A 25,521-nucleotide genomic window follows, 5' to 3' on the forward strand; every position below is an offset into this window, starting at 1 on the left:
CCCTCTGTCCATGGAACGGAGGAACCTGTCAAGAGTGGGTGCTTCACTGTTTATAATAGCCAGGACATGGAAGCAACCTAGATGCCCATCAGCAGATGAATGGATAAGGAAGCTGTGGTACATATACACCATGGAATTTTACTCAGCCGTCAAAAAGAATTCATTTGAACCAGTCCTAATGAGATGGATGAAACTGGAGCCCCTTATACAGAGTGAAGTAAGCCAGAAAGATAAAGAACATTACAGCATACTAACACATATATATGGAATTTAGAAAGATGGTAACGACAACCCTATATGCAAAACAGAAAAAGAGACACAGAAATACAGATCAGACTTTTGAACTCTGTGGGAGAAGGTGAGGGTGGGATGTTTCAAAAGAACAGCATGTATACTATCTATGGTGAAACAGATCACCAGCCCAGGTGGGATGCATGAGACAAGTGCTCCGGCCTGGTGCACTGGGAAGACCCAGAGGAATCGGGTGGAGAGGGAGATGGGAGGGGGGATCGGGATGGGGAATAAGTGTAAATCTATGGCTGATTCATATCAATGTATGACAAAACCCACTGAAATGTTGTGAAGTAATTAGCCTCCAACTAATAAAAAAATTTAAAAAAAAAAAAAAAAAAGAGTGGGTGCTTCCTACTCCAGGGGATCCTTCCAACCCTGGGATTGAACTTGAGTCTTCTATGTCCCCTGCACTGCAGATGGATTCTTTACCACTGAGTCACTGAGGAAGCCCCTTGATATACTGTAAATGTATTTGAAAAAACCTTTTAGAAGATGCAGTATCATTTTTAATTACATTTTTTCACTGTTCAAACTTATGCACATTATTAATTTAAAAGATACTTTCTAAAAGATTCAATTATTTTTTTTTTAAAAAGAAGTATCCCTAGTTTCTAGAAAGTTCTTCCTCATATTGAGGAAAATTTATTGCTCAGTAACTTCCTCTATTTTTTTTTTAACCATGATTTCAGTACAAGTTCCCTATTTCACATAGCAGCCTATGGAATATATGAAAGACAGCTGATTCTCCTTTAGTTTTCTATTATCCAAATTAAATTTATTAATTATTCTCATTCACTCTGGTCTGGGTATCATTTACTTTGTTAATGGTACTCTTAAAGTATAGCAACAGAAGACTGCAACTCCAGATAATACTTAACCAGAAGAGAATAATGCCACTATCTCCATCAAATCCCTTGCTCATTTCTGTTATTTAAAAAAGGAGAAAAAATGAGGAAAGACTGTTAACATCATTCTTAAAGCAATACAGCTTAATACTAAGAAAATATTCTGCTAATCTATCATCTAAGTCTCCTTCCCCAGAGTAACCGTTTTCAACTCTTAGATTTTTATTAATTTTGAGTGTTTTTTACTATTAGAGATTACTTACTGGTTTCCTACTCTAGAGAAGGCTATGGTTCTTCACTGACCTGCAATACCACTTGTGTCAAATATTCTATTAAGTTTCCACACACGTTGGGGGTCTGCATTCTGTCCCACAGGTCTAGCCGCAGTGAGTCTCTGGCTTTTAGAATAAGCTTGGCCTTTAGTAGGCCAAGTCTCCTATATCCTCTTCCCTCCTTGTTCTTCAAGAGAATCTTGGTTTCCCTTGACCCTTTGCCCCTTTAATGTAACTTTTTATCAAATTCCATGTAAAATCCCACTGGGGTTTTAATACGATGGCACTGACTATATAGACTGATTTAGAAACAATGACATCTTTATAATATCTAATTTCCTTGTCTATGGGCATAGTATCCCTCCACTTTTAAATCTTTCTTAATTTTTTTCAATAAAGTTATAAAATTCTCTCAATAAACATCTTGCATATCTTTTCCTAGGAACCTAATATTTTTAATGCATTTTAGTTGCATGTCTTCAAATTTGTGTATGGTGTAGAGAAATGCATACAATCTCAAGATTCTTTCAGTTTCCTATGTACAGAAACATATAATCAACAACTAATAGCAATTTTGTTTCTTTCATTTCAATGCGTATACCTTTTATTTTACCTTCTTGACTTCCTCAGCTAGGCATAGTGATGGTGGGCAAATCTCTGTCTCACTCTAGAACTTAGAGGGAATAATGAAAGATTTGCTTTTTGTATGTTTTTACTTTTGTAGTTACCCTTTATTAGATTAAATAAATTCCCTTCAAATTCAAATCTGCTAAGAGCTTTTATCATGAACAGATGCTTAATTTAGTCAAACTGTTTTTTCTCTTCTAATTTTGATTTACCATATATGTAATTTGTCTTTTCTCTTTGGTTAATTTTGTGATATCTCTTTGCCTTACTGTTCAATAGCAGAACTCAATATGTCTTAAGATTTCCTTTTCATTATCCCATGTGGTGTTTGCTGGGATACCTTAATCTAAGGCTTTGTGACTTTCTGATGTTGAAGATGGTAGTCTCCACTATCATCTATTTCAATATTGCCTTTCTTAACAACTTCTCTATTATCTTCTTCAATTTCCATTTACTAAATATTAAACCTTCTCCCTTTACCAACCATGCATGCATCTCACCTCTCTATCATTTTTTCCATCTTCCTTCTTTCTCTGTCCTGTTTGAGTATCTATATTCCAAATCACTAGATTCTCATTTTTAGTTATCCCTAATCAGCTACTTAACCTTTACATCAAGTTATTCTTTTCTCTTCTTTTAAATCAACTTTACTGAGATTTTACTATTTATATGAAAAAAAAACTAGATTCATTTAGAGTACACAATTTCATGACTCTTGACAGCTGTACCCACCCACAAACCACCACCACAATCACAATAAACATTTCAATCATCTTTCACAAAAATTCCTAGTACATTTTTACAGCCTATACCTCTCCATCCACACCCGATACTAGGAATCACCAACCTGCTTTCATTCACTTTTAGTGTTATACCTAAGAAATCTTTGCCTAGTCAGGGGTCATAAAGATTTTCTCCTGTACCTTCTTCAAGAAGTTTTACACCTTTAGCTCTTATGTTTTGGTCTATATTTTTAGTTATTTTTTGTGAAATAAAGGTTTAGATCTATCTTTTTTACATCCAATTGTTCCAATGCCATTAGTTGAAAAAACTATCCTTTATCTCGAGAGTTGTCTAAGCACCTTCAGCAAAAACTGATCACAGATCCAAGAGTTCTTTTTTAAACCTTCTATTCTGTTCCATGTATCACTATATCTATCCTTATGCCAATATACCACATTTTCTTGATTACTGCAGCCTGATAGTAAGTTTTGTAAATAGTTAAGATTTTTCTTCCCCCAAAGCTGTTGTGGCTATTCTAGTAACTCTGCAGTTCCATAAAAATTTCAGGATAATTTTGACAATTTCCACAAAGACACCTACTGGAATTTTGATAGGAAGTTGCGCTGAATCAATAAATCAGCTTGGAGAGAATTAGCAAACTACACTTACTGAGAGATAGCAAACTACACTCCACAACCCGAATCCAGTCCCCTGCTTGTATTGTAAATGCAGGCATACCCTGGAGACAGGGCAGGCTTGGTTCCTGACCATTGCAATGAAGTAAATAGTTCCCTCAAGCGAGTCACACATTTTTTGCTTTCCCAATGCCTATATAAGTTATGTTTAAACTATACTATAGTTTATTAAGTTTGTAAAAATTAAAATGTACTTATCTTAATTTTAAATATTTTATTGCTAAAAAATGCTAACCATTATCTGAGCCTTTAGTGAGTCGTAATCTCTCTGCTGGTGAAGGATTCAAAATATTGAGAATTACCAAAATGCAAGAGAGATATGAAGTGACCAAAAGCTGTTGGAAAAAATGACACTTTAAGACTTGCTCAACATAGGATTGCCACAAACATGCAATCTGTGAACAAAATGCAATATCTAGGAAATACAATAAGATGCAACACAATAATTCAGGCATTCCTATAAAATACCTTTGGAACACAGCACCACTCATTCACTGATGTATTATGTTTTCATGATACAAAAGAGTGGAGTTAACTGCAACAAAGACTTCATGCCCCACAAAGCCTAATGTATTTACTGCTGGGTCCCTTACATAACTCAGCCCACTATTAACCATACTGTCTTTCCATCCATGCACATGTATCTCCATTTATCTAGATGCCCTCTGACTTCTCTCAGCACTGTTTCGTGTTTCTCAGTGTACAGACCCTGCCCTTTGCTAACTTTCTCACTAAGTACGCTATTCACTTTAAGGTGGTGCTGTGCGGTGCTGAGCCGCTCAGTCATGTCACTAATTGGTTTCTGAACACTGACACCAAGCAATCTTGCTAAACTTACTAGTTCTGGTTATTTTATTGATTTCTGCTCTTATTTTTTTATTATTTCATTCTTTCAAGTTACTTTGCTCATATTTTCCCCCTAGTTTCTTAAGCTGGAGCTTAAGTTGGTGAATTTATTAGACCGTTTTTCCTATTTTACATAAGTGCTTTAACATTGTGTCTCTCTAAACACTGCTTTAGCTGTAGTCTACAAATTCTAATATTATCATTCAGCTAAAAATATTTCCTAATTTCCATTCTGATTTACAGGCTATTTACAAGTATTTCCTTTAACCTAGAAATACTCTAGGTATTCCTCAATACATTGTGTGTTAGTCTCTCAGTTCCAACTCTGTGACCCCACGGACTGTAGCCCGCCAGGCTCCTCTGTCCACGGAATTCTCCAGGCAAGAATACTGAAGTGGGTTGCCATTCCCTTCTCCAGAGATCTTCCCAACCCAGGATCTAACCCGGGTCTCTTGCACTGCAGGCAGATTCTTTTACCATCTGAGCCCCCAGTGCTAACTGATCTCTAATATCATTCCTCTGTGCTCAGAGATTATATTCTGTGTGGTTTCAATCCTTTGAAATTTATTTAACAGCCCCGCATATGCTCTCTCTCGGATAATACCATGTGCTCTTGCATACTGTTTATTCTGCAGAAGTTGGGAGTAGTAGTCAATGAATATCAGATAGTGCTGTTCAGATTCTCTTCCTACCCATTTTGTTGTTTTGTTTTAGTCTAGTTGTTCTGTTACTTGCTGAGACGGCAGTTTAAACAATCTACTATGACCACAGAACTTACTTTATTTTCATCAGTTTAGGCTATAAAAATATATATCATTATATTGTCCTGATCAATTTTATCATTATGGAATGATCTCTTTATTTCATAATATTCTGTGTCTTGAAATTTTTCATTTTAATCTGAAATTAATAAAGCAACTTCTTCTTTATACTCATTATTTTCATGGCAAATTTTCTCCACCCATATATTTTCAATCTGTCTCTTTATATTATAAATGCATCTCTTCCAAAAAACTGCAGAGGGAGAACACTCCCAAATTCATTCTACAAAGCCACCTGATACCAAAACCAGAAAAAAGAGAAAATTACAAGCCAAAATCACTGATGAACACAGATGCAAAAATCTTCAACAAAATACTAGCAAACCAAACCCAACAACACATTAAAAGGATTATACACCATGATTAAGTGGGATTTATCCTAGGGATGCAAGGATTCTTCAATATATGCCAATCAAACAATGTGTTACACCATATTAACAAACAGAAGAATAAAAACCACATGATCATCCCAACAGATGCAGAAAAGTCTTTCAACAAAATTCAACACCCATTATTAAAAAAAAAAAAAGTCTTCAGAAAGTGAGCATAGAGAGACCTACGTCAACATAATAAAGGCCATATATGACAAACCCACAACAAATATTATTCTTAACGATGAAAACTGAAAGCATTTCCTCTAAGATCAGGAACAAGACAAGTGTGTCCACTCTCACCACTGTTTTTCAACATAGTCTTGGAAAGTCCTAGCCACAGCAATCAGAGAAGAAAAATAAAAGGAATAAAAATTGGAAAAGAACAAGCAAACTGTCACTGTTTGCAGAAGACATGACACTATACATATAAAATCCTAAAGAGGCCACCAGAAAACTACTAGAGCTAAGCAATGAATTTAGTAAAGTTGCAGGATATAAAATTAATGCATAAAAAGCTCTTGCATTCCTATACACTATAAAAGAGCAGAAACAATAAAAGATCAGAAAGAGAAATTAAGGAAATAATTCCATTTAACATTGCAACAAAAAGAATAAAATACCCAGGAATAACCTACCTAAGGAGACAAAACACCCATATGCAGAGAACTATAAGATATTAATGAAAGAAATCAAAGATAACACAAACAGAGAGATATATACCATGTTCTTAGACTGAAAGAATCAATATTTTTAAAATGACTCTACTATCTAAAGATTCATTGCAATTCCTATCAAGTTACTAATGGCATTTTTCACAGAACTAGAACAGAAACTTTTACAATTTGTATGGAAACACAAAAGACCCTGAATAGCCAAAGCAATCCTGAGAAAGAAAAACGGAGCTGGAGGAATGGGGCTTCCTGACATCAGTCTATACTACAAAGTTATAGTCATCAACAGGGTATGGTCTGGGCACAAAACCAGAAATATAAACCAATGGAACTCCAGGGACAGAAAGCCCAGAGATAAACCCACATGCATCTGGTCACCTGACTGATGACAAAGGAGGCAAGAATATACAATGGAGAAAAAACAGACTCTTCAAAAAGTGGTGCTGGAAAAATTGGACAGCTACATGTAAAAGAATGAAATTAGAACACTATCTAGTACCATTCACAAAAATAAACTCAAAATGGATCAAAGACCTTAATGTAAGGCCAGACACTATAAAATTCTTAAAGGAAAATACAGGCACAAGACTCTCTGACATAATTTGCAGCAGTATCTTTTTGGATTCATCTCTTACGGTAATGAAAATAAAAACAAAAGTAAACAAATGGGACCTAGTGAAACTTGGAAGTTTTTGCACAGAAAAGGAAACCATAAGCAAGATGAAAAGACAGTCCTCAGAGTAGGAGAAAATATTTGCAAATGCAGCTCAATATAAAAAAAAAAACAACCCAATCAAAAAATGGCACAAGACCTAAATAGCTCTTTCTCCAAAGAAGACATACAGATGGCCAACCAACACATGAAGAGATACTCAACATCACTAATTATCAGAGAAATACAAATCCAAACTACAGTGAGATATTACCTCATACCTATCAGAATGGCCATCATCTATAAATGATGATGAGGACGTGGAGAAAAGGAAACCCTCTTGCACTGTCACTGGAAATAAAAACTGGTACAGCTGCTATGGAGAACAACATGAAGGTTCCTTAAAAGACTAAAAAAAACTACCATATGACCCAGAAATCCCACTTACTTCTTTCTCTGGTACTTATCCAGAGAAAACCATAATTCAAAAAGAAACATGTAGGATTTCCCTGGTGGTCCGGTGGTGGAGAATCTGCTTACCAATGCAGGGGGCACAGATTTGACCCCTAGCCTGGGAAGACTCCATATGCCACAGGGCAACTAAACCCATGTGCTACATCTACTGAAGCCCCTGTGCCCTGGAGCCTGTGGGCCACAGCAAGAGAAGCACTGCAACGAGACACCCACACACTCCAACTGAAGAGCAGCTGCCACTCACCACGCCTAGAGGAAGCCCACACGCAGCAAGACCCAGCACAGCCAAAAATAACTAATGTTAAAAAAAGACACATGTGCCCCAATATTCACTGAAGCACTATTTACAACAGCCAGGACACGGAAGCAACCTAAATGTTCATCAACAAAGGAATGGATAAAGAAGATGTGATATGACCCACTCCCTAGAGTAAAGGAAATATAAACGAAAATAAGCATATGGGACCGAATTAAATTTAAAAGCTTCTGCACAGCAAAAGAAACTATAAACAATGTAAAGAGAGAACCCTCAGAATGGGAGAAAATAATCGCAAACAAAGCAACCAACAAACATTAATCTCTAAAATATACATGCAGCTCAATATGAGAAAAACAAACAACCCAATCAAAAAATAGGCAGATCTAAACAAACATTTCTCTAAAGAAGACATACAGATGGTCAACAAACATGAAAAGATGCTCAACATTGCTCATTATTAGAGAAATGCAAATCAAAACTACAATGAGGTTATCAGCCTTGCACCAGTCAGAATGGCCATCATCAAAAAAAATCTACAAACTATAAATGCTGGAGGAGATGTGGAGAAGAGGGAACCCTCTGGCACTATCAGTGGGAATGTAAACTGATACAACCGCTACAGAGAACAGTATGGAAATCCCTTTAAAAACTAGGAGTAAAACTACCACATGACCCAGGAATCCCACTACTGGGCATAAACCCTGAGAAAACTGTAATTCAAGACACATGTACCCAACGTTCACTGCACACAGTTACAGTCACCAGCCACTTAGATGTCCATTGATAGATGAATGGATAAAGACATTGTGGTACACATATATATGTGTACACAATGGAATAATAGTCATTAAAAGGAATGAATTTGTGTCAGCTGAAACACGGTGGATGAACCTCGAGCCTGTCATATGGAAAGAGAAAACAACTGTAGTATGTTAATGTATACACGCGGCATCCAGAAAAATGGCACGGATGCCCTAACCTGCAGGGCGGGAACAGAAACACAGACAGTCTTGTGAACACAGAGGAGGAAGAATGTGGGATGAATTGAGAGAGCAGCACTGACATATACACACCACCACGTGCAAAACCAGCTAATGGGAAGCTGCCGCTGACACAGGGAGCCAAGCCCGGCGCTCTGTGACCACCTCAAGGGGTGGGGTGGTGGGGGAGAGGGGCTCAAGAGGGAGGGGATGGATATATACACTTATGCCTGATTTGTGTTGTTGTATAGCAGAAACCAACACAATATTGTAAAGCAATTATCCTCCAATTAACAAAACTTTTTAAGTTAAAAAAAAAGAATGAATGCAAATAAACAAAACTACCATCTTAAAAAAGAAAAGAAAATGTGAGCTGTCTTTATAACAAAAGGCTCTCTAGAGTTTATAACTAATGGCAAAAGTTATCTAGTTAGGCCCTTCTGAATATAGCCTCCAAATAAAAATAGGACAAGCTGAAAAAAAAAATGTGGTACATATATACAATGGAATATTACCCAGCTATAAAAAGGAATGAAACCGGGGCATTGGACACTAAGAGGAGAGTGGGGGCAGGATGAACTGGGGGACTGGGATTGACATATATACGCTGCTGACACCATGCAGGGAGCCTTACCCAGCGCTCCACAGTGACGTAAACAGGAAGGCCGCCCAGAAAAGGGGATGCATGTGCGAGAACAGCTGAAGCCCTTCGCTGTACGGCAGAGACTAACACAACATTGTCGGGAGCCTACACTCTAATAAAAGCTAAAAATAAGAACACAAAACGCATCTCTGTACACAGCATATATTTGGATCTTACTTTTTCTTTTTTTAGCTGCGTCAACGGCTTGCAGAATCTCAGTTCTCTGACCAGGGATTGAACCCAGGCCCTCAGCAGTGAAAGCCTGGAATCTTAATTAGGCTGCCAGGGAACTCCCTTGCTTTTTTCCTTTAATTCATTCTGATAATCTCTGTGTTTTAATTGGGGTGTTAAGCTCAGTAATACTAAATATTGATATTGCTGGATTTTAGTCAAGCATTTATTTTGTTTGCCCCCCCTTTTTTTTGCTATTTCTTCTTTCCCACTTTCTTTTAAATTACTTTTTAGAACTGCATTTTAATATATTAACTTTAAATCATATTTCTTAACATTTTTAAGTGATTGCTCAGACCACCTTTCCTGTCTCCTGAGAAATCTGTATACAGGTCAAGAAGCAACAGTTAGAACTGGACATGGAACAACAGAGTGGTTCCAAATTGGGAAAGGAGTACGTCAAGGCTATATGTTGTCACCCTGTTTATTTAACTTATATGCAGAATACATCATGCAAAATGCCACGCTGGATGAAGCAGAAGCTGGAATCAAGATTGCTGAGTGAAATATCAATAACCTCAGATATGCAGATGACACCACCCTTATGGCAGAAAGCGAAGAACAACAAAAGTGCCTCTTTATGAAAGTGAAAAGAGGAGAGTGAAAAAGCTGGCTTAAAAAACTCAACATTCAAAACACAAAGATCATGGCATCCAGTCCCATCACTTCATGGCAAACAGGTGGGGAAACAATGGAAAGAGTGACAGACTTTATTTTCTTGGACTCTAAAATCACTGTAGATGGTGATTGCAGCCATGAAATTAAACGATGCTTGATCCTTGGAAGAAAAGCTATGACCAACCTAGACAGCATATTTAAAAGCAGAGACATTACTTTGCCAACAAAGGTCCATCTAGTCAAAGCTATGGTTTTTCCAGTAGTCATGTATGGATGTAAGAGTTGGACCATAAAGAAAGCTGAGAACCAGAATTGATGCTCTTGAACTGTGAGAAGATTCTTGAGAGTTCACTGGACTGCAAGAAGATCCAACCAGTCAATCCTAAAGGAAATAAACCCTGAATATTCACCAGAAGGACTGATGCCAAAGCTGAAACTCCAATACTTTGGCCACTGATGTGAAGAGTTGACTCATTGGAAAAGACCCTGATGCGGGGAAAGACTGAAGGTAGGAGGAGAAGGGAACGACAGAGGATGAGATGGTTGGATCGCAAAGAGTTGGACATGACTGAGCCAATGAACTGAACTGACTCTATGATGACTTTTACCGAACTGAAGTGACAAGGACGATGGTTCTCAACTAGGGGTGATTTTGCCTTGAGGGAACATTTGTTAATGAGTGAAGACAACTGGGGGTTGGGGAAGGCCACTGCTGACATCTAGTGGTAGACCAGCGATACTGCCAAACACCCTACAACGCACAGGACAGCTTCTCACAACAAAGAATTATACAGCCCAAAGGTCAACAGTGCCAAGTTTGAGAAACTCTGCTCGGGATTATAATATATACTGTTAACTTAAACATTAGCCCATGTTACATAATATGTAAAAACCCTGAAACTGTATAGGTCTATGTATCCATTCAGCCACCCCACACCCATTTTTAATGACATAGTTTCCATGTGTAACATGTCTACACACACCATAAACACCACAAAGGCAATGCTATAGTTTTTGTTTTAGTCATACATATTTTAAAGACATTAAAAGGAAAAAACAGCTTGTTATATTTAATTATACCATTTCTAATATTCCTCAATTATTTTGAATATTCAGGTTTCCCTCTGGTATTATTTCCCTTTAGTCTGAGTAACTTCTTTTAGTATTTCTTATAGTGAAGGTCTCTTAGTGACAAGTTCTTAGTTTCTTTTTATTTCAAAATGTTGTCTCACCTTCTTCCTTGGGAGATATTTTCACCAGATACAGAATTCAGGGTTGATAGGTTTTTTTACCTTTCACCACTTTTTAATAAAAGTTTTGTTGGGACTTCCCTGGTGGTCCAGTGGTTAAGAATCTGCCTTGTGATGACACAGGGGTCAAGGGTTTGATCCCTGGTCAGGGAAGAAGTTGCAGAGCACGTAAGCCGGACCACTGCAACTTCTTAGCCCACATGCTTTGGAGCCCATGCGCCACACCTGGAGAGCCCGTGGACCACAGCGAAAGACTGCACATGATGCAGTAACGATCCCGTGTGCCACACCTAAGACCTGACACAGCTAAATAAATTCTTTAAAAATAAATAAAATCTAAAATATAGAAGTCTTATCATCTAGTCTCCATAAATTCTGATGAACAGTCCGTGGTCATCTGAATTATCTCTGTATGTAATGTGTTGATTTTAACTGGCAACTTTCAAGATCTTCATTTGACAATTGCTCTTTGACAATTTGACTATGATGTGCCTAGCATGATTTTTCTCATACTCATCCTGTTTGGGGCTTGCTGAACTTTTTGAACTTATAAAATTGACCAAATTTTTAGCTTCTGAACATGATTTCTTTAAATAATTTTCCTACCTATTGTCTACTCTCTCCTGGATCTGTCATTACACATATACTAGCCATTTTGTTCCACAGGTTTCTGAGGCTCTTTTTTCCACAATTTCTCATCTCCTTTATTTCTCCAAATAATTTCTATTGCTCTAGCTTCAATTTCGCTGATTCTGTCCTGTCATCTCCTCTCTGCTATTTAACCAAGTGAATATTTTATTTCAGATATATATTTTCAAAAAATGCTGAGAGGTTCATTTGACTCTTTAGCATTTCTATTTCTCTGTTAAGATTTCCTGTCTTGTCTCTCATTTGAAATATATTTATATCTTTATGGAAAATCAAGCAATTTAAACAGCTGCTCTAAAGACCATGAATGATCAAACATTTCAACATCTGAGGCATCTTGGGACTGGCACTAGTTGACTGTCTTTTCTTTTTTTGATACTCTCTTTTTCTTGAGAATGGGTCATAATATCCTGACTCAACTTTGGATTATATCCTATATTCACTGTGAATTGTATGTTGCAGAAAATCTGCATTCCATTAAACACCTTTGAAGAGTGTTTTACAAGGAATTAGCTTGTTCAGACAAACCACAAACTTCATAACATCTGAGATGCACGGCAACTCAGGTCTTAGTTCTGACTGCCCCCAGTCTGCCCCAAGCAATGGTTCAAGAGTCAGCCAGAGATTCAGGATTACATACAGAGTCAAGGTTCCCCTCTTCTGGCTCTCTGGTTCCCCAAGCCCTTCCCCTGGTTTCTCCCACCAGAGAGAAAGTGGGCTTTCCGTTAGAATGTTAGCTGTCTGGCACCATCAACGCCATCAGCTGTGCTGACTTCAGGACGAGGCCCCCGAAAAAGGAAATTTACTCTGCCGTTCACTTCCTCTACGTTTCTCCTCCCCTCCCTCTAAAACACACGGCTTTCTGTTCACTCACCAGAGCTTCAAGTTTCTCTATTTTATTCACAGTTTGTCACTGATATCTGCAGGAGATCTTGTCAGATAGGGGCTACTCAACCATTACCTTATCGTCGTCTTTTCTTTGTATATAATTTCTAAAGTGGTAGACTGGGGAAGTACAGATATATACTGTATATGTGTATTTCAGCAAAGTATCTGAAATACTATTTTATTATATCCTATAATAAAAGTATGTTAAAAGGGGAGGAACTCTTACAGATCATTTGTCCAACACTTTGATTTTGTAGACATGGAAACAAAGTCCCAGAAAGTCAAGTAGTCAACATTAATATATGGGATGCAATGTAAATAATTTGAGAGATAGTTTGAGTACTCTGTCTTCTCAATACCACATATCTCTTTTGGATATAAGAGAGAAGTAGGGACTGGCTAATACTATTCAGAAAGCTTTTTAGATGATCAAAAAACCTTCCTCAGGGAATACTGATGAAGTGATATATGTCTACCTGGTGGAGGATTTCAGTGATATATAGAAAGACTTATCATACCTTTGTCCTGTCCTGCATATATGCACACATTTCTGTATTTATTGACTTGACAAATATCTAGTGCTTGCAAACCATGTACTAAGAATGCAGTAGGGAACAAGAATGACATGGTTCCCAGCTTCCTAAAGTTTGTATTCTAGCAGCTTGTATTCTAGCTCAGGAGGCAGTAAACAATGAAAAGAAGCTTTCACACTGGTGACCCCCCTCCTACTTGAAACTTACTCTTCCCTTGGCTTTTTCCTCCACTCGTCTTTACATGGTTAATCCTTGGCCCCTACTGACATTAGGTGTTTTCCCTCAGTAATCTCAACTTCTGCCTATGATTCTTACAACGTACACAATGTATACACTGACGACTCTCAATTTTTCACTTTTAACACAGATCTCTCAAGCTCTAAACTATCTCTTACATATATTCAATGATGCACATTTGCCATCAAATTTGCCATCTTCAAAACTGAACTCAACTCATTCCCTGTCACACACATTTTTCTTTCTGTCTTTCCCATCTCAGTAGGAAAACCTAGATGCCACTGCCTGTTTTACCTCTCACATCCAATGAGTGGGTCGCCAACTCCTTTTAATTCCATTTCCTGAAACTTTCTGCACTATAACCCCTCTGTTATTGATCCAATCATTATTTCAGTAGCCTCCTAAGCAGTTTCTCAGCATTTTGCATCAGAATTGATCTCAGTTCAGCTCAGTTCAGTCTCTCAGTCGTGTCCGACTCTTGGCGACCCCATGAATTGCAGCACGCCAGGCCTCCCTGTCCATCACCAACTCCCACAGTCCACCCAAACCCACGTCCATCGAGTCGGTGATGCCATCCAGCCATCTCATCCTCTATCATCCCCTTCTCCTCCTGCCCCCAATCCTTCCCAGCACTAGGGTCTTTTCCAATGAGTCAACATTTCGCATCAGGTGGCCAAAGTATTAGAGTTTCAGCTTCAACATCAGTCCTTCCAATGAACACCCAGGACTGATCTCCTTTAGGATGGACTGGTTGGATCTCCTTACAGTCCAAGGGACTCTCAAGAGTCTTCTCCAACACCACAGTTCAAAAGCATCAGCTCTTTGGTGCTCAGCTTTCTTCACCGTCCAACTCTCACATCCATACATGACCACTGGAAAAACCATAGCCTTGACTAGATGGACCTTTGTTGGCAAAGTAATGTCTCTGCTTTTAAATATGCTATCTAGGTTGGTCATAACTTTCCTTCCAAGGAGTAAGCGTCTTTTAATTTCATGGCTACAATCACCATCTGCAGTGATTTTCGAGCCCCCAAAAATAAAGTCTGATACTGTTTCCACTGTTTCCCCATCTATTTTCCATGAAGTGATGGGACCAGATGCCATGATCTTAGTTTTCTGAACGTTGAGCTTTAAGCCAACTTTTTCACTCTCCTCCTTCATTTTCATCAATTTCATCACTTAAATTGAAGAAGGTAGGGAAAACCACTAGACCATTCAGGTATGACCTAAATCAAATCCCTTATGATTATACAGTGGAAGTGAGAAATAGATCTGATAGACAGAGTGCCTGATGAACTATGGACGGAGCTTCGTGACATTGTACAGGAGACAGGGATTAAGACCATCCCATGGAAAAGAAGTGCAAAAAAGCAAAATAGCTGTCTAAGGAGGCCTTACAAATAGCTATGAAAAGAAGAGAAGCGAAAAGCAAAGGAGAAAAGGAAAGATATTCCCATATGAATGCAGAGTTCCAAAGAATAGCCAGGAGAGATTTAAAAAAAGCCTTCCTCAGCGATCAATGCAAAGAAATAGAGGAAAACAACAGAGTGGGAAAGACTAGAGATCTCTTCAAGAAAATCAGAGATACCAAGGGAACATTTCATGCAAAGATGGGTTCGATAAAGGACAGAAATGGTATGGATCTAACAGAAGCAGAAGATATTAAGAAGAGATGGCAAGAATACACAGAAGAACTGTACAAAAAAGATCTTCACGACCCATATAACCATGATGGTGTGATCACTCACCTAGAGCCAGACATCCTGGAATGTGAAGTCAAGTGGGCCTTAGAAAGCATCACTACAAACAAAGTTAGTAGAGGTGATGGAATTCCAGTTGAGCTATTACAAATCCTGAAAGATGATGCTGTGAAAGTGCTGCACTCAATATGCCAGCAAATTTGGAAAACTCAGCAGTGGCCACAGGACTGGAAAAGGTCAGTTTTCATTCCAATCCCAAAGAAAGGCAATGCCAAAGAATGTTCGAACTACCGCACAATTGCACTTATCTCACACATTGGTAAAGTAATGCTCAAAATTCTCCAAGCCAGGCTTCAGCAATACATGAACCGTGAACTTCCAGATGTTCAAGCTGGTTTTACTTTATTTATTTTTTTTTAACTGCTTTATTATTTATTTATTATTGGCTGCCCTGGGTCTTTGTTGTTTTGCATGGGCTTCTCTCTAGTTGCATCGAATGGGGCTTCTTCCTGCAGCGCCTTCTCTTGTTGCGGGGCAAAGGCTATAGGCACGCAGGCTTCAGTAGTTGGGGCTTGCAGGCTTGGTTGCTCCCAGCATGTGGGATCTTCCTGGACCCAGGGTCAAACCCGTGTCCCCTGCGTTGGCAGGTGGATTCTTATCCACTGTACCACCAGGGAAGTCCTTACCTATACTGTCTTGATTACTGGAGCTTTGCAGTTGAGATTGAGATTTGGAGGTTTGAGATTGACAAGTGTGAGTTCCGCAGCTTTTTTTTTTCCCTCAACATTGATTTGACTATTATGGTTCTCATGAACTTTCTTGTGAATTTTAGGACCAGCTCGTCAGTTTATTTGAAGAGACCAGCTGGAATTTTGATAGAGATAACATTGAATCTGAAGATCCATTTGGGGAGTCTTGCCATCTAAACAACATTAACAATCCATGAACATAGGACTTCTTCCACTTACTTAGATCATTTGGAATTTTTTTCACCAATGTTTGTAATTTTCAGAGTACACATTTTTTTTTCACTTCTTTGATTAAAGTTATCCTTCAGCATTTTGTTCTTTTGGGGATTATTTTAAGTGGAATGATTTTATTTCATTTTTGGACTGCTCACTGCAAGTGTATAGAAACACAAGTGATTTTGTACATCGATCTTGTTATCTTGCAACCTGCAGAATTTGTTTATTCTAATAATTTTTTGTGGATTTAAAAGGTTTCTATATACAAGATAACGGCGCTTGTGAACAGAGACTGTGCTTCTCGCCGCCTTCTGCTCCATCTTCCCGCCTGAGCTCCCTGGCCAGTGTGTGCACGCTCAGTCGTGTCCGACTCTTGCGACCCTGTGGCCTGCAGCCCACCAGGCTCCTCCTTCCATGGGATTCTCCAGGTAAGAGTCCTGGACTGGGTGCCATTGCTTCCTCCAGGGGTTGTCCTGGTCCAGGGATTGAACCTCTGTCTGTTGCATTGGCAGGTCCCTGGCTAGAACCTCCAGTAAATGGCTGGACAACCACGGGGAGGGGGGCCTTCTCATGTTGTTCCTGATCTTAGAGGGAAAGGATTCGGTCTTCATCACGGCTGCCTCCCCAACCCCAATCTTCAGCTTCCTCACTGAGGGCACCGGGGGTGAGGGCTGTGCAGACCTGGCTCTCACAGGTCCCAGGCAGGCTCTCTGTGTCTGCCTGGGTTTTCCCATCCGAGGAAAGGGCCTGGCCGAAAGGAGGAGTGCCGCTGGCAGGAGGCCCACTGTGTGGTGTGCTACTGCTGTTTGCTGGAGGGGCGCGCCCCCGGCCCCACCGACGACAGTTCCAGGGGTGGGGGACTCAGCCGGGTGCGCCTGCACCACGAGGCTACCCCGGCCTCCTCCTCCATCGTGATGGGATGGGGCATGGTCCCCGCGCCCTACTCGAGCCCGCGGGTGGCAGCAGGTGCCCGGACTGGAGCTGACCAGCAGCGGGAGGCTGGCGACCCTCGCGGCCCTATCCCGTGACCCTGTCCCCTGTCCCATGGCTGGCACTGGGGACTCGGGAGCCAAAGGTTGCACGGGAGGGAGACACAGGCGCAAGCTCCAGGCCAGCACGTTAGGGGCGCCCGTGGCAGCGTCCAGCGTGAGCAGTGGGTCGTGGGGGGGCGGGGTGGGCGATGGCGGTGGCGCCAGACAAGCCCCGAGTGTTGGCGGCTGCCCGACGAGGACCTTGCGAGCGGCCGTCCAGCGACCGGCCGAGCGCATGCGCCCAAGCTGGTTTTAGAAAAGGCAGAGGAACCAGAGACCAAATTGCCAACCTCCACTGATCATCGAAAAAGCAAGAGAGTTCCAGAAAAACATCTATTTCTGCTTTATTGACTATGCCAGAGCCTTCGACTGTGTGGACTACAACAAACTGTGGAAAATTCTGAAAGAGATGGGAATACCAGACCACCTGACCTGCCTCTTGAGAAACCTGTATGCAGGTCAGGAAGCAACAGTTAGAACTGGACATGGAACAACAGACTGGTTCCAAATAGGAAAAGGAGTACGTCAAGGCTGTGTATTGTCACCTTGCTTATTTAACTTCTATGCAGAGTACATCATGAGAAACGCTGGGCGGGAAGAAGCACAAGCTGGAATCAAGATTGCCGGGAGAAATATCAACAAGCTCAGATATGCAGACGACACCACCCTTATGGCAGAATTGATTTGCTCTAACACAAATCTAATAATGTCATTTCCTCTGTGCCTTCATTAGTAATTTAATTCTGAAAGAGGCCCATGCAACTCTGGGCCGCCTTAACGTACCAGTAACAGTGCCATCTACACTGAGCGCTCTGATGCTGTATCTTATGAGAGCCAGTGACACACTGAAGGTCCCGCTGAGGGAAGCAGCCAGGACAGGGCGTGGCCCGAGCTCAGAGGTGCGGGAAAAGGCTGACGTAAACACAGTAAGAGGACATGCGCTCAGCTCCTCCTGAGAGGGCACTGATATCACAATTATTGAACAACCATCAAGAGGAGAACGCTGGAATCCACCAAAACAGATACCCATGTCCAAGCACAAAGGAGAAGTACACCAGTATTAGTAACCCAAACCATGAAATCACAAAAACTATCCCAGAGAAAGAAATCGATATACATTGTTTTCTAATGCTCTCCAGGGTCACAGTGAGTTCAATAGACTTTTGGGGGGATGGTTCAGAACCTAATTACTATATATAAAACTGCTTCTATGGGACACTTTTATAACACCCCCAAATTAAAACAGGTCAGGACTATCTTTATGAAGATCTTAATGCTTTATCAGCAAATCTACTAGAAGGAAAATTACTTAAGCTGTAGCACTGAGAACAATTATGCAAATCTTTGAGTGGCAGAGGCTGCAGCACTAATAGCTAATAGATACTTCTTTTACTTGTCAAAAGGAAGCGATCATTTTCACCAGTAAAGTGCTGGGTTATTTCTCATTATCCAGTAATTCTCTCAAGAGTTACTCACAGCTGAAGAGTAGAGTTCAAACTCTTGCTCAGGGAGAAAAGAATGCCAGCCATCTTCTATCACTTCAAACATGGGCCGGTAAAAGAAAGGGTACATCAGAGTGATGGAGTCCAGGGTAGATAACGCCTAGGGGAAAAAAGAAGTAAAGAAAGAAAAAAGGAACGTGTCACAATTCCAAACATTTTCTATCTGCCAAATTTCTATCTATATGGCCTAAAATGATGGACACCTAATTCATTTCTCTAACATTATATTTATCACTAGATACAATTATACCTTATTTTCAGCCTCTAACACGGTGTCTGGCACATAACACTCTATTAGCATTTGCTGAATGAACGAAAGAAGAAAACAATGTGCACACCCATTCTAGAAGAAAAATGAAAAAAACTTCTTCCTGATACCATGTAATAAGGCCTAAGGCAAAGGTTCAAATATTTCTGGGGATTAGAGAACAGGCTGCAGTTAACCAATAAGGCCTTGGCTCAAAATCCAGTTATTAACTACATATGTAAATTACTTAAAACCAGAGTTTCTGAGCAATTGTGAAAAAGCTTAGTAGCCAAAGAGTCAGACTGCTGGACTCAAGGTCCAGATGCCAGGGCCAACAGTGGCATTACGTAATGCAGCCACTCCACGCCTCAGCTGTCAATGGAGGAAATAACTTCACAGGGCGACGCCGAGGGTTGTTGGGGCATGAAGAGAATGTGTGCAGCAGGGCTAAAATAGTCCCTGACACATAACAAACTCTGATTTCAGCTACCATATGCTCCACGTAGCCTCCATCAATGTGAAATTCCCTCCCTTCCTAGAGTGATCAGATGCCCTCATACCTGCATGCTACACTAACGCATTCTGAAACCGGGGCAGTAACTCCATGGCCCCAAAGTGAGCCTGCAGGTCATCCGAGGTACAACGCCAAGGAACCCTGACTAGATGAAAGACTGAGAGACAGAACACCCCCTGTCACCTGGCGGTTTCATCCTTCTGCCAGGGGAGCTTTAGAAAGCATTTCTATGGCTAGAAAAACAAAGGCACAAAATCAATTAGCACAATTCACACTGCTGTAATTTTGGAGACTCTCGGCTGTAGGGGCGCGAGGGGCCCAACATCATGCTAACATCTCCAAGCTCTCAGAGTAAAGCTACCTCCTTCCTAAGTCACAGAAAGATCAGGTCAGTAGAACCTTTATTTAATTTTTAAATTTTATTATTTTACTACTTAAAAAATATTCTTTGCAATATTAAAAACATTTTTTTGGCTTTACTGCAGTATAAATTGATAAATAAAATGTAAAATATTTCTAATGTACAATGTGATGATTTGATACACACATTGTAAAAGATTTTCCCTCCTGAGTTAATTAACACATCCATCACCTCACATCATCACCTCCTGCTGTTGCTTTTGAGAACATTTAAGTTCCACTCTCTTGGCAAATTTCAGTTACATAATATAGTGTTATCAACCATAGTCTATGTTACACATTAGATTCTCAGGTCTTATAACTGAACATCTGTAACTTATACCAGACTCTCCCTATTTCACCCACCCCTGGCCCCGGGAAACCACTTTTCTACTCTCTGTTTCTATGTGTTTCCCTTTTTCATTTTTGAGATTCCACATATGAGTGATACCATGCAATATCTGTCTTTCTCTGTCTGGTTTATTTCAGTTAGCACAATGCCGTCTAGTTTCATTCACTGTTTGTTCATGCCATTGTTCATGCAGTTGTTTCAACTGGCAGGACTGCTTTCTTTTTGATGGCTGAATAATATTCCATTGTGTGTGTGTGTGTATGTACACATGTGCACTCACTGTATGTACAGTTTTCTTTATTCATCCATCCATCAACACACACTTAGGTTTTTATATACTTTGAATATTATGAATAATGCTGCAATAAACATGGGAATACAGATTATCTCTTTAAAACAATCATTTTGTTTCCTTCAGATATACACCGAGAAGTGGGATTGCTGGATCAATGAAAGATCCTTTTTTAATTTCTTGAGGAACCTCCATACTATATTAATAGTGATTGATACAATCATTATTTTAAATCCATGTTCACAAACATTCCAGCAGGCAATAAGCACTGACTTGTCATGATTACATTTCATGCAGCTAGAGACAGAACTTTTCCTTTAAACACATTAATGCTCAAAGAAATAAAGTCATTTCAACCCTAAAGACAACCGAAACTACACAGAAAAAATGGTTCATCAGACTTTCTACAATAATTTAGAAAACTGAGCACTTGCCAATTATTCTTCCAATGGGATTCTACTTAGGGTAGCAGATTTTGAGTATATGAACTTCGATAATAAAGAATAGCTCAACTATGCTTTATAAGAATTCACTTATTACTACCAAATTATATCATGATATATGGAGGGACAGAGGAAAACTGGATGCCAGGAAAAGGCTAGAGGCCAAGTACACCATGTGTATGTACTATGCTGTGAAAACAATCAATAGAACATTCATTTTCTAAGGTCAGATTACAAGAGTGGCTCAGAATCCGAGACTTCTTTTCAGCCAAAAGGGCTTCTCCATAATCAGTCAGTTTCTACAGTGTTTTACATAATATTTAATATGTATAGCTAAATAAGCAACTGATTAGTGTCAAATGCTAACAAAGCTAAGTAAATGCCATCAGAGTGCGGTAATAGGCTTTTTTGCCCTGTTTCTTCACCACAGGCAATTTCACTAATATCCACTGGCTATCTTACAAGTTATAAAAGGGATAAGAAAAAAAATGTGCATGGGTCAGTGAAAATCCAAGCCCACAACTGAAAAAAAAAATAACATGCTCAACTGAAGTGGGTGAGCGGCATTACCTGGCCCAAAGAGCAAGACAGCATTTCCCTTCAACAGCCTAGAAGGTACAGTATGATTCTCACTCATGTCAACAAATTCAGCCAAGCCAACATTCCTATGTTATTCCCAAATGATGAATATGTAACACAAAGAGTTCATCTTATCTTCTCGTTTTCATAAGAAAAATTTAGCAAAAGCAGAAAGAAAAATACTACATGCCATTTTCTCAGTACCATAACAGTTCTTCTATTTCTGTTTTTGTTTAAAAGCCAAAGGAAATCCTAGTTACAGATTTAAGCCTTTCTGCCTCCTTTTAATAGTTAAGCCAATAGCATTTATTCTGCATACAAAGCCCATATTAGGCACTCAAAGACAGAAAGAAAAAAAAACCTCAATGTGTCTCTATAATTATCTAGAAAATACTGTAAACATAAAGTTAACTGCTATAATTTAGTGGTAACGATTTAAAATAAAGCAATTTTAAAAATGAGTATATACCAAAATAGTTGGTTAAAGTGGGAAAGAAAATAGTGTGTCCCTTGAACTGCAAAGAGATCCAACCAGTCCATCCTGAAGGAGATCAGTCCTGGGTGTTCACTGGAAGGACTGATGTTGAAGCTGATACTCCAATACTTGGGCCACCTGATGCGAAGAGCTGACTCATTGGAAAAGACCCTGATGCTGGGGAAGATTGAGGGCAGGAGGAGAAGGGGGCGACAGAGGATGGGATGGTTGGGTGGCATCACCGACTCAATGGACATGGGTTTGGGTGGACTCTGGGAGTTGGTGATGGACAGGGAGGCCTGGCGTGCTGCGGTTCATGGGGTCGCAAAGAGTCAGACACGACTAAGCAACTGAACTAAACTGATTCAATTAAAACACTAAATTATCCAAGTAAAATTTCTATTATTTGTAATCTGGACATATGTTCAATATCATTTCTATAAATATAAAATGAACACATCCTATCTCAAGCAAACACGATATATGGAAATTCAAATTTACTATAAACAAACAAAAGACTACAATCATTGGTGATAATTACTTGCTTTACAAAAGAAGTAAGATTTTCAAAGTCTCAACATTTATAAACACACAATGGAATGTTATTCAGCCTTAAAAGGGAAGGAAATCCTGTCACATGCTACAACATAGATGAACCTGGAAGAATAAGTAACATTAATAACTGCTATAAGTCAATAAAATCTTTTTACATTCCTGTAACAGTGATTCAGGGTAAGGCTTTGCATTCAGTCTTCCAGATTTGAGTCACAGAACATGACTCAAATGATATTTATCTAAAAAAGAAACATAAGAGTTACAGTGAATCAGAAAATTAAGTTCCTTCTTTTATCACATTTTGTTTCCAAAACACTTACCTCAATGGAACTGGCTATATTCAAACATTCTTCCATTCCAGGAATATCCAACTGAATAATTCGAAAATCCTTACATTTTATGATGATGGTACCCAGTGGTCCCACAAATCTATAAAAAAAAAATAAATTATGCTTAGGGACATATATACTCCCAACTCAAAAGTATATGATTATTTCTTCAAAAAGAGGAGGTTAGTCGTAATCACCAGCTATACAGGCAGACCTCGTTTTATTGTACTCACTTTATTGAGCTTCCCAGATAGGTGTTTCTTAAAGATTGAATGTTTGTTGCAACTCTGTCCAGCAAGTCCATTGGCACCATTTTTCTAACAGCATTTGCTCACTTCATCTCTCTGCATCATATTTTGGTAATTGTTACAATATTCCAAGCCTTATTATTGTTGTTGCTATTTTGTTATACTTGTCATGGTGCTTTGTGATCAGTGGTCTTCGATATTACTACTGTAACTGTTTTGGGGCACCAGTAACCATGCCCACATATGACAGCAAACTTAACTGATAAGTAAGTGTCTTCTGACTGCTACACCAACTGGCTGCTTCCCATCTTCCTCCCTCTCCTCAAGCCTATTTCCTTAGACACAACAACATTGAAATTAAGCCAATTAATAACTCTATAATGCCCTCTAAGAGCTCAAATGCAAGGAAGAGTCACACATCTCACTTTTACATCAAAAGCTGAAAAAGATTAGGCTTAGTAAGGAAGCAATGTCAGTTGAAACAGGCCAAAAGTTAGGGCTCTTATGCCAAATAGTTAGCAAGTTGTGAATGCAAAGGAAAGTCCTTGAAGGAAATTAAAACTGTTACTCCAGTGAAAATAAGAATGATAAGAAAACAAAAAAAGCCTAAGTGCTGATAGAAAGTTTAAGATCAATCAGCCATAACATTCCCTTAAGTCAAAGCCTAACCCAGAGCAAGGCCCTAACTCTAATTCTCTAAAGATGGAGACAGGAAAGAAGCCTATGAAAGAAAAGTCTGAGGCAAGCAGAGGTTTGTCCATGAAATTTAAGGACAGAAGCTGTCTCCACCACATAAAAGGAAAGCAGCAAGTGCTGACGCAGAAGCAGCAGCAAGTTTTCCAGACACAGTTAAGGTAATTCATGAAGGTGGCTGCATTAAACAACAGATTTTCAATGTAGACAAAACAGCCTAGGGCTTTCCTAGTGGCTTGGTGGTAAAGAATCCACCTGCCAGTGCAGGAGACACGGGTTCGATACCTGGTCCAGGAAGATACCACACGCTGTGAAGCAACTAAGCCGATGCCCCACAACTGCTGAGCCTGTGGTCTAGAGCCGGGGAGCCGAACTTCTGACGCTCGTGCGCCGAGAGCCCGCGCTCCACAGCAAGAGAGGCCAGCGCAACGAGGAGCCATGCACCGCAGTGAAGAGACGCCCCTGCTCGCCGCAGCCCAGCAAGGAAGACCCAGCACAGCCAAAAATACATGAACTTTGTAAAAAACAGCCTTATATTGGAAGAAGATGGCATCCAGGACTTTCACAGCTAGAAAGAAGTCAATGCCTGCCTTCAAAGATTTTAAGGGCAGATATACTCTCCTCTGAGGGGATAATGTGAGTGGTGAATTAAAGCTGATGCCAATGCTCATTTACCATTTCCAAAGTCCTAGGGCCCTGAAAAATTATGTTACATCTACTCTGCCTGTGCTCTATAAATGGAACGACAAAGCCTGGATGACGGCACATCTTTTTACAACAAGGTTTACTGAAAATGTTAAGCTCACTGTTGAGATCCACTGTTCAGAAAGAAAGATTCTTTTCAAAACACTGCTACTCACTGACAAGGCACCTGGTCACCTACTATCTGATGGAGACATACAATGACATACATGTTGTTTTCATGCCAGTTAACATAATGCCCATTCTGGAGACTGTGGATCCGACTTGATTTTCAAATCTTATTACTTAAGAAATATATTTCATCAGACTATAGCTGCCATACACAGTGATTCTTCTAATGGAACCGGGCAAAGTAAACTGCAAACCTCCGGAAAGGATTCACCACTCTAGATGCCATTAAGAATATTCATGCTTCACGGAAGAGGTCAAAATAGTAACATTAACAGGAGTTTGGAAGAAGTTGATTCTAACCCTGATGGATGATGTTGAGGGGTTCAAGACTTCAGTGGAGGAAGTCACTGCAGATGTGGTGGAAATAGCAAGAGAAATAGAATTAGAAGTAGCATGTGAAGTTGAACCACATGTTCAAGGAGTTGAACCAAGTGTTTTCTTGAAATGGAGTCTACCCCTGGTAAAGACTGTTGAAATGACAACAAGGAAATCTGAATATTATGTAAGCTTAGCTGATAAAGCACCAAGAAGGTCTGAGAAGACTGATTCTAATTTTGAGAAAAGTTCTACTGTGGGGAAAAACGCAATCAAACAGCACACTGCACACTTCAGAGAGATTGTTCGTGAAAGCAAAGAGTCAATCAATGTGGTAAACTTCACTTTTGTCTTATTTTAAGAAATTGTTAGAGCCACCTCAACCTTGAGCACCCACCACTCTGATCAGTCAGGGTTCATCAGCATTG

At 39.6% G+C, this 25,521-nt stretch overlaps 1 protein-coding gene across 1 annotated transcript in view; it reads right to left on the reverse strand.

The window, feature by feature from the left end:
- Positions 1 to 25,521, reverse strand: part of MTMR9 (myotubularin related protein 9) — a 63,774-nt gene that overhangs the window by 16,569 nt on the left and 21,684 nt on the right. Inside the window, exons 2-3 of the mRNA XM_043890903.1 lie at positions 22,956 to 23,064; positions 18,754 to 18,879 (exon numbers count right to left, since the gene is read on the reverse strand). Of these exons, the coding sequence (XP_043746838.1) occupies positions 18,754 to 18,879; positions 22,956 to 23,064 (235 nt within the window). The remainder of the gene's footprint in view (positions 1 to 18,753; positions 18,880 to 22,955; positions 23,065 to 25,521) is intronic.

The sequence above is a fragment of the Cervus elaphus genome, chromosome 29 (assembly GCF_910594005.1).
Source record: "Cervus elaphus chromosome 29, mCerEla1.1, whole genome shotgun sequence".
Classification (NCBI taxonomy): Eukaryota; Metazoa; Chordata; class Mammalia; order Artiodactyla; family Cervidae; genus Cervus; species Cervus elaphus.